Source organism: Colletotrichum graminicola (assembly GCF_000149035.1).
Source record: "Colletotrichum graminicola M1.001 genomic scaffold supercont1.17, whole genome shotgun sequence".
In the NCBI taxonomy this organism is placed as follows: domain Eukaryota; kingdom Fungi; phylum Ascomycota; class Sordariomycetes; order Glomerellales; family Glomerellaceae; genus Colletotrichum; species Colletotrichum graminicola.
This window is the reverse complement of record NW_007361021.1, coordinates 179,372-192,046: the sequence shown is the minus strand read 5'-3', so window position 1 is coordinate 192,046 and position 12,675 is coordinate 179,372. Positions and strand designations below refer to the sequence as shown.

General features: G+C 56.4%; 3 protein-coding genes across 3 annotated transcripts; 1 reads left to right on the top strand and 2 right to left on the bottom strand.

The window, feature by feature from the left end:
• Positions 1–260: 260 nt before the first annotated feature.
• On the bottom strand, positions 261–2,789 carry GLRG_05094 (LisH protein; the record flags this gene model as incomplete). The annotated part of the gene is made up of 6 exons (XM_008095779.1): positions 261–287; positions 336–776; positions 834–2,096; positions 2,288–2,448; positions 2,537–2,553; positions 2,737–2,789. The coding sequence occupies 6 exons, from the start codon at positions 2,787–2,789 to the stop codon at positions 261–263; spliced, it is 1,962 nt and encodes a 653-aa protein (XP_008093970.1).
• Positions 2,790–5,560: 2,771 nt separating this feature from the next.
• On the bottom strand, positions 5,561–6,052 carry GLRG_05093 (uncharacterized protein; the record flags this gene model as incomplete). The annotated part of the gene is made up of 2 exons (XM_008095778.1): positions 5,561–5,566; positions 5,627–6,052. 2 exons carry the CDS (start codon positions 6,050–6,052, stop codon positions 5,561–5,563), a joined length of 432 nt encoding a protein of 143 aa, XP_008093969.1.
• Positions 6,053–7,589: 1,537 nt separating this feature from the next.
• Positions 7,590–8,747, top strand: GLRG_05092 (eukaryotic integral membrane protein; the record flags this gene model as incomplete). Its single annotated transcript, XM_008095777.1, has 2 exons — positions 7,590–7,966; positions 8,024–8,747. 2 exons carry the CDS (start codon positions 7,590–7,592, stop codon positions 8,745–8,747), a joined length of 1,101 nt encoding a protein of 366 aa, XP_008093968.1.
• Positions 8,748–12,675: the final 3,928 nt, after the last annotated feature.

The window sequence follows — 12,675 nt, the reverse complement described above, 5'->3', positions numbered from 1 at the left end:
AGCCGGCTCCTCCCCGAATCCCGTCTGAGGATCTTATGGTACCCCCTGTAAACAATACCGTCACGACGCCGGAAACTGCAGATGATTTTTGATTGATAAATGTGCGGCACGGGCTGTTCCGTGCGGTTGGCATCGTGTGGCGAACGTGCAAAGACGTCTGCCTCGAAAGTGCTGACTGTGTGTATATGTGTCAGTAGACCGGGGATATCTACTTTCTAACATCCCATTGAATGCTTCGAGCGATACGGTCCGAGTGCTGTCTATCTGCGGAAGTTGATGACAGCCAACTGCGCTGGGTTAGAACTGATCCACAATGACATCCAATGCTGACTTACCCTGCTGTTGGCCCCGTAAGCGAGTCTTTGTCCATCAGCGTCCCAGCACAAGCAGTGCTCATCCTCCTCCTCCGGCTCCGAGCTGGCCTTGGGGCTAAGCCAGCCAGGGTGCGGTGCTCTGCTCCAGCTGGCCCTCGGCATTGTATGTTCCCCCACTTTCCAGATGAGGATACGACCGGCCGTGGCTCCAGCGATGAAGGCGCCGTCAGGGGTGAATGCGATGGAGACGATGGGCGATTCCATAGTCAAGATAGACTTGGCTTTACCTGGCTCCGGGTCCTTGGCATTGGATATGATGATGGCGCAATCATCGCCTCCCGTTGCGATTAACCGCTCGTCTTCTGGAATGTTAGAGTCCTCTGGAAGAGGTTGCCACTGCACGGCAGTGATAGCACCAGAATGGGCCGTTATTGACAGGCGCTGGCCATTCTCATCCCAGAGCTAAAAAGAAAGGTTGAGTCAGCCGAACTCTCAGCACAGGCGTGTCGGGATACATACATCCAGGATACCCTTGTCACTCGCGGTGGCGGCAAGTTTCGAGCGCCAGTCATAGACAACCTGGGTGAAGGTGTCGTCTTCTCGGCTCTCGAGCTTCTTATTCGGCACGATTGACGTCTCGGTGCACTGCAGGGACAGCATCACGTCTCCGCCGGTCAAGAGGAATTCGGTTTCGCTGGTCCACGCGGCGTCCAGCGGCCAATTGAGTAAGTCGTGGTTCGGCAAGAAATACGACAGCGTGTTGGAGGTTAGGGAGTGGTAGACAGTGACAAGGGCGCCGGCGTTTCCGTTGACGCTGCTGTTGTCGGGTGCAATAGCCAGAAGCGCTGCATCGCTCGGGCTCCAACGGAGCTTGATGACGGGGGGGTCCGAAACGTCAAACTTATCGATATGCGAACCGTCCTTTGCCCAGATGTGAACAGACGCCTTGTCGCCATGCTCAGTTGCGATGGCGATGGCCGTTCCCCCCCAGTTCCAGGCGAGCTGGCCTACCGTGGCCGTCTTGGGTGTCTCGTCGTCGATGAGACTGTGAAACGGGCGATGGACACCATGCACGTGACCGTCAGGCTCGGGCGCTGGAGCGGGCGTCATTGTGCTTGACCGTGAGATGGTCCAAATGCGGGCTAGCGCATCGGTTCCAGCAGCCGCCAAGATTGACGGGTCCTTGGGGTTCCACTCGCAGCGCAACAAGATGGGTGCGTTTTCGCCGTTGGCTGGCGAGGGCGAAGTTCCGGGGCCGCCTGCACCTGCACTTGCAGTAGCAGTCGCAGTCGTCGAGTCGCTGCCGTCTTGGACGTTGGTGGTGGTGGTGGTGGTGCTATTGCTGTCATCGGGCATTAATCGCAAAAAAGTGGTTTCGGTAGCAAGTTCCTCGACTTTGTCGACCTGCGTGCCTTGCTCGGGACCATCTGTTCTCGGAGTGGGCGTCGGAGCTTGTTCGCCCTCAAGGGGCGACGGATAGGCGTGGTTGTTGTCACCGTGGCTATCTAGCTCCATGGGGTCAGTGGCTGCATCCGCCCCGTTTGTGCTTTCGTAGCCATTGCTGAGCCTGGGCCGCTTGCTGGGTGAGCCGCCATTCACCATGTGCTGCTGTGGCCGGCTGTCAAATTGGCGTTTCCGAGTGTTTTCGACCTCCATCTCTGTGTCGTCCACCTCGCCATCAGCATCCTCGTCCTCCTCGACTTTGTGAGGCGGTTGAGCGATCAATGGCCCAAACAACCCCACCTGCAGTGCTTCGGCCGCAGCCGCAGCATCTGGGGGCACCTGCACGCGCAACGAGAAAAAGTGTCAGTTTGCCGAACTTCGCACACACACACACACACTCTCTCTCTCTCTCTCTCTCTCTCTCTCTCACCCACCACCCAATCGTCGCCGACTGCATCAGCTGCTCACGACGCCGAGGGGAGGGTGGATAAGGAACAAAGCAGCCACGGCCGGGGATTAAATCTACTTACCGATTTCTTCGCGTGCTCTCTCTCAAGGGCATGATAGCAGAGGCCCTTATTGATGATGGATACTAATGCATGACTCTTGACGTGATTTGCGAATTCAAAATGACGATGAGGTTGCTGAATGTGCCATTCCTTCTGGAATTTGGCAGCGGTTTCTCGATAGTCTGAAATCGTCAGTGAGAAGGAGGAGAAAAAAAAAGACATGGCCCAGTACCAGCTGTCGCTGGCGGTGCCCAGACAGTCATCACGTACTGCCTTCCAAAAGATACCTGTGGGCCGGATCAACGTTAGCAATGCCCACAGACAGGGAGAAGAGGTGAGAGAGGCCGTCCGGCTCTCGTGTGTCGGATCACGAGAAGGACAAAGGCGCAGGGCGCGAGGCGAGTGAGGCGCGCGATTGTGCGTGTGAAGGTGCGGCGGATGCGGGTGAGACGCGAAAAGGGTGAACTCACCTCCAGACGAGAAAGTTGACTCTGTCCGAGTCGAGGTACTCCTTGGTGACCATGCCGATACCGCGAAGTGCCGCTGTGGGCGGCGTGATCGAGATCAGTTCGTTACGGGGGACTTGGTCGTGGACTCGACGGCCAGGCGTTCGCGCTCGAGTCTTCTGAGGGCGTCGTCGAGGGCGAGGGTGAGGCGGTTTTGCGGTCGTCGTTTCGAGATGAGAGGAAAGATTGAAGATTGAGGAAGCCCGCAAGAGTGGATGAAATGGAAGGATGGGCGAATCTGAATCTGGCGGTACGTAGGCAATGTACCTTGTTTAGGCGAGACCAGGCGTGAGGTGTGGCGCTAGCGCCAGCAGCCAAGTTCGATCCAATGGCGGACGCTGACTGGGCTAGCGACTGAGGTAGGGGACTACCAAAGACTGCCCGGGGGGGGGGGGAGGAAGAAGAGGAAGGAGAGAGACAGCACTGCTGCGACAGGGACATGACGGGATCGGCACACACGCCTCTTGTCGCTCTTTGCATGTCTTGCTCTACATTATCCTCCGCATTGCACTCGTACGCTGAACTCGGGTGTGCGTAGGGGAGCTAATGGTGGATTGATGTGGGATGGCCATGGCACTGGCATTTGCAGTATCGGCCAAATCACCTCACACAGCCGGTACAACCAACCATTGAGTACGAAGTACCTGTTCCCCTTCTTCTCCATCGTCGTCTCCACGTGAGGTAGGTACCCTTACGTTTGGCCCTCAGCCTCCTGCTTCGATGCAGCACATGGAGATGCAGTTGCAACGCGCACACGCACGCGCGCGCACACACACACACACACACAACGTCGCACCTCTTCACTCTCTTCTCCCCCACACCCATAGACACACACACAAGTCGCTGTCGGATGAGGAGCAACAGGGAACTCATCAGAGGGAAGGGGGGAGGGACCATATTGATGCCCCTGGATCCCGGCCTCGGCCTCGAAAGCCCAAGGGAATACTAGTAATGAACGAACGAGCGCAGGCAGCATCAGCCAGACACGGATCTTGGAGACTCCCATGAACCGGGACGGGGGCGGGTGTGGAGCCGGCCCCAAGTCCCAAGTGCATGATCCAAGGAACTTAGCCTTCAGCGTTACCATTGGGGCCGCCGTTCCTCGAAGTGCTCCCGGGCCAGTCAACCAGTACGTAGTAGTAGCGATTAACGGTGCTGTAGCGTTGGATAAAAGCCGACAGAGAGATGTGACGAGAGAATAGACAGGCAGGCAGGCAGTCGATTATTCTTTCAATCTTCGTTGTTTGGGGAGTGATCCTGAGCATCATCCCTTCCGCATTTGGCTGAATCTCTGGGTAGAGAGAAGTCGACTGGCTACTGCGTCATTTTTTCGCCTTATTTTCTTGTCACCATTGTCTTGGTCGGCGTCAGGGGAATTGGGATGCACTGTGCCTATGCATGGGCAAGAAGGGTTCGAGAAAACGATAATTCTCTGCTAATCCCGTGCCATCCACATCCGTTAAGCAAATCTGTTGTTATGACCCACCAATTTGGGTGTTTGGGGCTGCTACTCAAAATACCAGGCCGAGAAGACAGGGTCGCCCCTTGCGCTTGCTTCGTCTGTGATGACCCAAGTACCTTGCCTCTGACTGTGTGGCATATTGACAGTGGAAAACCTCGAGGTAGGTACATTGCCTGGGCTGCCCCGGGGGGGTGGGCGGGAATAATGCGTCGCTACGCTTTTCGCTAGCCTTCTCCGCGCTGTGGTGCAATGCGAGCGCGGCAGGGGACTCTACCGAACACACAAATCCAGTCCGGACAGCATCCTGTGCAATGCGGTCATCCTTCACAACCATCGCGCTGGGGAACGACAGCCTCTCGCGCCTGACCACCTCGAACCAGGTCTAGGTAAACCATGTCTTGGTGCATGTAGGTATGTATCAAAGTATTGATAGATCGACCCGCGTAAGCACATTAGAACGGAAAAAAAGTAAGAAGGAAAAAAAAAAAAAAAGAAAAGAAAGAAAAAAAACTCGATCGTTTCAGGGGTCCAGAACAAGCAAGACACCGTGGGAGAGGGTCGCGGGGCTCGTCCTGGCAGCCGGACAACCTGGGCTGGCAACGTTGAACTCTGAACGGAGCAAGGTAGGCACACGTACAATCAGGAATACTTATCAATTCGTACCTAGGTAGGTACCTACGTAGGTACACTACATCAAGAAGCACCGGAGCTCGAAATTCTCCTTATGGAAGGTGGGCTCCCTGGTCTCGTAGAACAACTGGGAAAGTCCGATAGCTTCAATATCTGCTATTCGAATTTCCAACTCTGGCTCTACCGCACATCGTATCTTACTCGTGCATCTACACCAATGGAATCCAATCTCTTTGTTATCATTTGGTGGCCTGCCCCGTGCTGCGACACCCCCCCTTGTGTCTTCGATGATGTCGTTTTTTCGGCCCCATTTATTCATTGGGGGACCAGGAGGGGGGGAAGAGGGACGGAGGAGAGAGGCCAGAAACAGTCTCAGTCCCAAGTCTTGACTCTTGAAGCTCTAACCCCTAGTAGCAACCAACAAAAGCCAAACTGCACCATCGAAGCAGGGAGCACACGCGGAAGCAACGCCGCATTGCCAGGCTTTGGAGACTCGAGAGAGCACCAGCACCGGGCCACACATGCCCGTCTGGTGCACTGGTGCAGTGTCCTGACGACTCCCCCCAACCATCTTTTGTGATTGCAGCACGACCTTGCCTGTATGCACGAATTGACGGTACGTCAATTTTTCCGCTGACTTCGGCCCCATGCGGCCACCGCCTTGGAGGCTAATGCCGAGAGAGGGCCGCGCCTCTCTCAGGGCTGCCACCCGCGCAGACGGTCAGCGGTTTGTTTTCCAATTCTTACCCGTCGTGTACGTACCTCGAAACCTTGATTGACACCTTGACAAGGTAGGTGGGTACGGTGCCAAGTGGGGTATACAGTGCAGTACGAGTACATCCAGTTGGGGAAGCCCAACGTCGGAGTCGAGGGGAGACGGCCTGCCGCTGCAGGACGGCTACCGGAAGTGACTCCATCGAAAGGGGCAAACCCATCATCGTCGTCGTCGTCCTCGTCGTCCTCCTCATTTCGAGGCCTCTCGACCTTCCTGCTCGCTCCCTTATTCTCATCCTCCCGTCTCCTCGCGAGGTTACCTCTCGTGTACGGCCTACGGATAGGGTACGTGGCATTGCACATCAGGGGGCCTTCCCTTCCCTGGCGGGAACTGCTGATTGCGAGGCGCCTGTGGGTGTGAACAAGGATGTGATGGCTGCATGGCCTTCGATCTTTAATAGCTCCGGGGGCCATCTTCAGCCCCCCCCCCCTGCCACCGCCTCTCTATGGCCACTCATCGCTGGTCAGTCACGCCGGCACATCAGTCGAATGGGGACCTCGTTTTGTGGTCAAACGTCCTCCCGTCAGCGGTGGCCAACGTTTTGGCGTTCGGAAACGCCCCCTGGGAGTGGCAGGACGCCTACACACAGAGATCACCCACGGGTGGCATCCTGACAGCACAGACTCGGTTGATTATGGCGCTGTCGCTCGTGCTGCGCTCGTGCTGATGCTCATGGTCATGCTCATACTGTTTCTCTGATCCGAGACCGTCTAATCAATGGCGACATGCATCCCAACGCAATGCCGCCGCAAGGTCTGGGGTATCTGGATGGCGAGGGCTGGGGTTCCTCGACCCTCAGCCGCCAGCTGCAGAATGGCGAGTTGACAGCCGTTGCACCGGAGACGCCTGACCGATTGGGTGGCGGGATTCCTTCAAAATGACAGTCATTCCCTGTTACTTGATGATGCCATGGCGAAGTGTCTCCTCCCCGGCCAACCTAGTCAGGCAACGAGCGATCTGTCACTTTTTCTGGTGGTCTTAGGGCGAGCCGTCCGAGGATTCGCGGCACCGTCCGAAGGCATCCAGGGGACTTGCTCCCGAGTCAGTTTTCCCGTCAGGCCACTCTCACCCTCAATCGCGCTGTTACCGTTACCGAAGCTCTCATTGGGTTACGTCGCGGGGAGCGTGTCTTGTTCCCTATTGCGGCATTCCCCTCGACATCGTCGTCATGTTCTACAAATTTTGACCATGCCAAAGCAAAACAAACATTCTTCCTGCGGAGGTGGCAGCTATGGAAAAAGGTGGACGAGCGGCAGCTTTTGGCTGTGGTTAGCACGGCCGGGCTGGGCTGGCACGTTCAACCGAAAGAGTGTGCCCTGCATGGATAGAACCCCGTTTCGACCGCATCGAAGACCTGTCGGATCCACCATTGGAACACTCCCACACCCCCCTCCTTGCCCATCATCCATCGATCTGTGGATGATTGAAAAACCACCGTGCCTGTTTGTGCTCCTTGTGCTCTTTGTGCGTTGCTGCTGCTGCTGCAGCTACCGTTCAACTCCGACTTAACCCAAAGGTCGAGCTGCCAAGGGAAGACCTGCGTTGTCGGAAGGACCCGTTTGCCACCAATGCTTGTCTTGCCAAAAGACGCATCGTCGCATCGAGACACGAGAAAGTTTGGAGAACGTGGCTTGAGGATACGTACCGCAGCTAGGGAAGAGGCCCGTGTCAGTCTTAATAGACCGCGGGACCCAATCAATCCCGTCTGCAATGGCCTGTGCGCCAGGCTCCATGATATGATTTCAGCCCCAGAGTGGACTAGCTTATCTCCATGCTCCGGTGCGACTATAATCCGAGATCGGGAGACCCACTGAAACGTTGTCATTCACTCCCCCTTGGATGAGGCTCCAGGACCAGATAGCAAGGGCAGAAAAAGCGAGCTGGTGCTGTCACGATTACACCCTAGATGACCTGTTGTTGTCCACCGCCCTGACCGGAAGCTGTCTCAACATGCCGCCTCGAATCAACATCCCGCCGGTAACCCGGGCCCTTCTGGCTGTGCTCCTTGTGCAGTCGTTTCTGAGCGCTGCGATCCGCTATCGCCAATGGAGCGCGACGTCTGAGATCGTGATACCCTACTTGACGCTTATCCCTCAGCTCTCTCTTATTTACCCGTGGACTTTTCTGACATCCACATTTGTCGAGAACAACATATTTACGCTTGGAATTGCCTGCGTCACCATCTATCAGGGGGGCAGATATCTAGAGAGAGCTTGGTCGTCGGCAGAGCTGGCTAAGTTCGTTGTCATCACTGCTCTGGTCCCGAACATCTTGACCTTTGCTCTCATGATCATATTCTTTACCTTGACAAGAAATGAGCGGTGGACGTAAGTTGGATGGATCTGGTGCTACTGAATGTTGGTAAGCTAACCAAGTACCGACAGACTGACCGTCATTGGTGGTTCGATCCCGATGCAAATCTCCTTCCTCGTCGCATTCAGCCAGCTCGTCCCGGCGCATACCGTCACTCTGTTCCGCGGCATCCTGTCCCTTCGAGTCCCGAGATTTCCTCTGCTATACCTCGGCATCGTTTTTGTCCTGTCTTTGACGCCGCTTCTGACGACCGCATCCTTCTCCCTTGCTGTGAGCGGTTTCCTCACGAGCTGGACCTACCTCCGCTTCTACAAGACCGTCTTCCCCGACCTCGACTCCTCTCAGCCGACGTCTCTCCGTGGAGACGCAAGCGAGACCTTTGCGTTTGCCGAGTTCTTCCCCGCGCCGGTGAAGCCGTTCGTGGCCACGGTCTCGGCCCAGATTTTCGAGGTGCTGGTCGCCATGCGGTTATGCACCCCGTTCTCAGACAACGGCCCGGCTGGACGAGGCAATAACTACATCCAAAGAAGCGCCCCCGGCGGCGCGAGGGCTGAGGCGGAGCGCAGAAGAGCGCTGGCACTTAAGACGCTAGACCAGCGACTGCAGGCAGCTACGGCCGGCAACGCGGCGACCCGGTCCCCATCACAACCGCCGGCGCAGCAGCCCACGGGTCCGACGGTGCATACGCAGCCGCAGCCCAACACACAAACGGCCATGACCACCCAGCCGACGGCGATGCTAGGGGAGACCAACTACCACCCTGAGCAGGACTCGAGCGAGAAGTCTGTATCGTGAGGAGGGGAGTCGTATTACGAATTGGACACAATGGCTCTTTACTTTTTTCCCTTCCCGTCTATGGGCCGGATGGGCAATTGGTCAACAGTCAGCTGACAACAAATGGAAAACGGCCGAGGATGTATTCTTTATGTGTTGAGTCAAAGGGGATCAGTCCCCCCCCCCCCCATTAATCCCGGGGTTGGTTTTGTCTGGCATCGGCGTCTACATATGGATACCTTCGATGCGCGCGGTGGAGAAACAGGGACGTGACGCGATACGAACAGCGAGATGGGATTGTAGTAGCGCGGCCGACTATGGAGGTGTGTTATGGAGGTGTATTATGGTTCACCCAAAGGATGGGTTTTCGGGATGATGCATGCCTAGAAAAAATAATGTTTCTCTGTGTTCCCACAGAGCGTGTCAGATCATAAGACGTCTGCGCGCTCTATTTACCGTTTCCTCATGTGTCTGTGTCATGTTTGCACCCCCCAATCAACCTCAGTCTGGGCTCGTTGCTCCAGCCGTATCCCAAATGAGGGAACGCCCTGATCACTAGGTCCCGATGCCTGAGTGCCGGAAAGAAAGAAAGGGAGAAGGAAAAGGGGGACGAGATATTTGCCGGGCTCTCGGATAATTGTCATGTCTAGCAACCAACCCTCGGCGTTCGTTCCCGGTTCCTCCTTCCACTTATTCCTCTCCCTTCAACGTACTTCTACACTGTAAGCGCCTGTTGTCTTTCTTTACGGTAATCCATTCCCGTTGTCGGGTCCTTGCTTCTCCTCCTCCTCCTCCTCCTCCTCCTCCCCCCAACTAATACACGCCATCGGCCCGTGGGGTGACGGGTGCCGATGCCGGTGCGGTGCGGTGCGGTATGGTGGTGTCGGAGCCCCACGTCCCCGGTCGCTTCCGCCGAGAAGGTGACCATCGAGAAATTGGCGGAACATCATGTGCGCCAACTTTTTTTGTGGATTGAAACCTGTACAGGAAACCCAACAAGCCGTGCTGCTCGGCTCTTTCTCCCGCGCCGAAGCGCTGACAGCTGAGACTAGCGCTCGCGACCGATTTGGACTTGGCTTCTGAGATCCAAGGGCCCCGTCAGCCGGGGGCGCGGGACATGGTGGTGTATGACGCATGCCACCGCCGACAACGGTCGTTGTCGTCAAGGTCTCATGCGAACATGACCTGCGATCGGATCGCAAAAGGCCGGACGAAAGCAGCGTTTGCATCGCCAAACCACCGAGACGCTTCACGATGTCGGCCTGGGGCCCTGGAGGGGGGGTACTGCTCCCACTCCACTCCACTTCCACTTCACCATTGCCGCCGCCGCCGCTTGGCTTGCTTAGCAAGCACCCGGCCGGGAACTAACCACTACCCAGCATCACTAGGCCCAGAAGCCTAGGCGGGCAGGGAAATAGCCACGGCGCCCGTCAAATCTGTTTATACTTATGCTGCCTCGAAACCTTTCCGGACCGTGCTCCGCCCGGTTTGGCGGCCAGACCTGCGGGAGCGCGTCCCCGTCGGGGAGAAGGGAGGGAAAGACGCGAAGAGTGCCCCCCACCCCTCCGCCCCTTTTTTCCTTTCCTTTCCGACTCTTCCTCTTGTGCTTCCATCTCGTCTATCCGCCTGCCCGTTCGCCCCAAAACTGGTTCGTGGCCCACGTTCCTCAGTGCATGCCAATGCATCACGGCCCTCTTCCCCTTCTCCCCCGACATTCGGAACGTAGTTTAACCCAAAGTTGAGATCACACAAGCAAGTCACGAGGGGGGTTGAGCGCTCCAGCGCTCGGTTTTCCGGACTCCTGCATGCAGGATCGCGGTGTCGTCGTTCTTGGGGAGCCGTCGAGGGACGCGGTCTCGGGTCCCCCCCTAAGAATGGAATGATATGAAGACCCCATTCCTCGCCCGCTCTCTCTCTTGCTGTCTGTCTCTCCCTACCTCCCTCAAGACCTGTCTCGCCCCAACCGTTCAAGCATGATGTGGTTTAGAGTTGCGGGACATGGGAACCGAGCAACGCTTGAGCCGCATCGATCCCTCGTGATCCATGCGTGTCAGCGGAACTCTGAGAGGGTGCAGGAAAGGGAGAAGGGGGAAGGGGAGGGGGAGGGGGGAAGAAGGGGAAGAAAAAAAGAAGAAAAGAAAAAAACCTTACCACCAGTACCCAACGGGCCACCACAGGACCCACCCGACGTAACGTGTGTTGCGTTGGGGCGAGACAGCAGACAGACAAAAAGAGACGGAGTGGGCCGTGTGGTGCCGTGTCCTGGGTCGTTTTGAAGTCTTTGGATTGAACAGCGCACGGGTTTCCGCATCAAATCTGCACGACGAGACGAAAGGGACTGAGGAGCGCGCGAGTGAGAGAGAGTGAGAGAGAGAGAAAAGACAAAAAGTTTGACTTTCCTGGCGTAGGTCTATCCTGGCGTAGGTAGACCTACGCCAGAGCGCATCATCGACAGATCGAGTGTCATGTTTCGAACGAGGGAGCTTATCGAGCCAGAGAGATACCTAGCTAGGATACTCACTCGTCCCCTTTTTTCCCTCCCTCCCTTTCGCTTGGCAACCATCGCTTCCTCCCCTCCCTTCCCCGTCTCCTCTTCGGATATGTCTCATCTCACCTTAAGCTCTACGGTGATGGGAGTCTAATCCGAGAGCTTCCGTCGAAGAAACGCGGAGCGCCTTACGAAGCCGGGGGGGGGGGGGGGGGGCGAGCGGGCCTAGGATATGTCTAAACGCCCACACCCGCGCGATCTAGTGTGTATGAATGCCATCATGTCCGAATCACTGACGGATTGATGATGCCTTGCGAGAGTCGTCATGATGGGCCATGATTGTCGACATGGGGTGCAGAGCTTGTTGATCCGCAAGCTCTGGTGGAGGGGGACAGAAACTCTGCGAACTTGGGCACACAAAACCGCGGGGCGCCTCACCACTTGCATGACACAGCCGTGGGGGAGCACATGGTCGGGGATTCCCTGGTCATCTGGTGTTTCTTCCGCCATCTATTTGACTTTGTATTTTCTTGGTGCGTTCCCCTCAATCCCAACGTCTTGCGTCTCTCTTGTCTGTAACGGGAGTCAACCCGCAATGGGTGTCTCCAAGTAATGTAGCCTGAGTGGTGCGTGCACTCGTGAGAGCGACTCTTGACACAGCGGGTTGCGTATGCCCGGTGTAATTCAGTCTCACGAGTCACTACCGCGTCTGGCGCTGACTACCTGACTGGACACACAATGTCACAAAGGTGTAATCGGCCAGAAAGAGTAGAACAACGGATGCCTCGGCGGGGTGATATCATAACACTTCATGGATTTATAAACTCCCACTCATCTACCTATCTATCCTTTCCTTTACGCGCAGCTCCCTCGTTGAACCGCTGACCGGGAAAGGAGGATCAGACGCCCAGATTTGGGGGCCTGGAATCTTGGGCCAATACGGAACATGTCAACGGCATCCGCCGATCTAAGGGTACGTATCTAGCGCGTGCGGCGTGCCTTAGGCGAGAGTGGAGAAAGGCTTGCTTTTCATCTTTGGTTCAGAGAGGTAAAGGACAATGAAGAAGAGTAAATTGGGGGGAGAAGGTTTCTTCCGACGTGGGTTAGCCGGCCGGGCCAATCACCGCGAAAACGTGCTTTGCTGCCGGGGGGGTGGTTCTCAAGGTTTTGAGGCGAGAGGGGATGACGAAGGGCGAGAGCCCCACATTCAGCACGCCTTTCTCAGTAGCTACCTTCTATGTAGGTGTTACCGTCATGCTCGGGGTTCTGGGGTGATGATTCGGCGATACAGTGATGTGCTAATGTAGTGTTTGAAAGGGGGTTGGGCTGGAGCCGCCGAGTATATCCACAGGGGATCAAAGCCCTGAGAGGACTGAAAGGGATGGAAAGACACTGGTGGCCAGGGCTTGGCTTGGCTTGGCTTGGCTTGGCTTTCGAGGCCCGGTTGCTTCTGTCGATGAT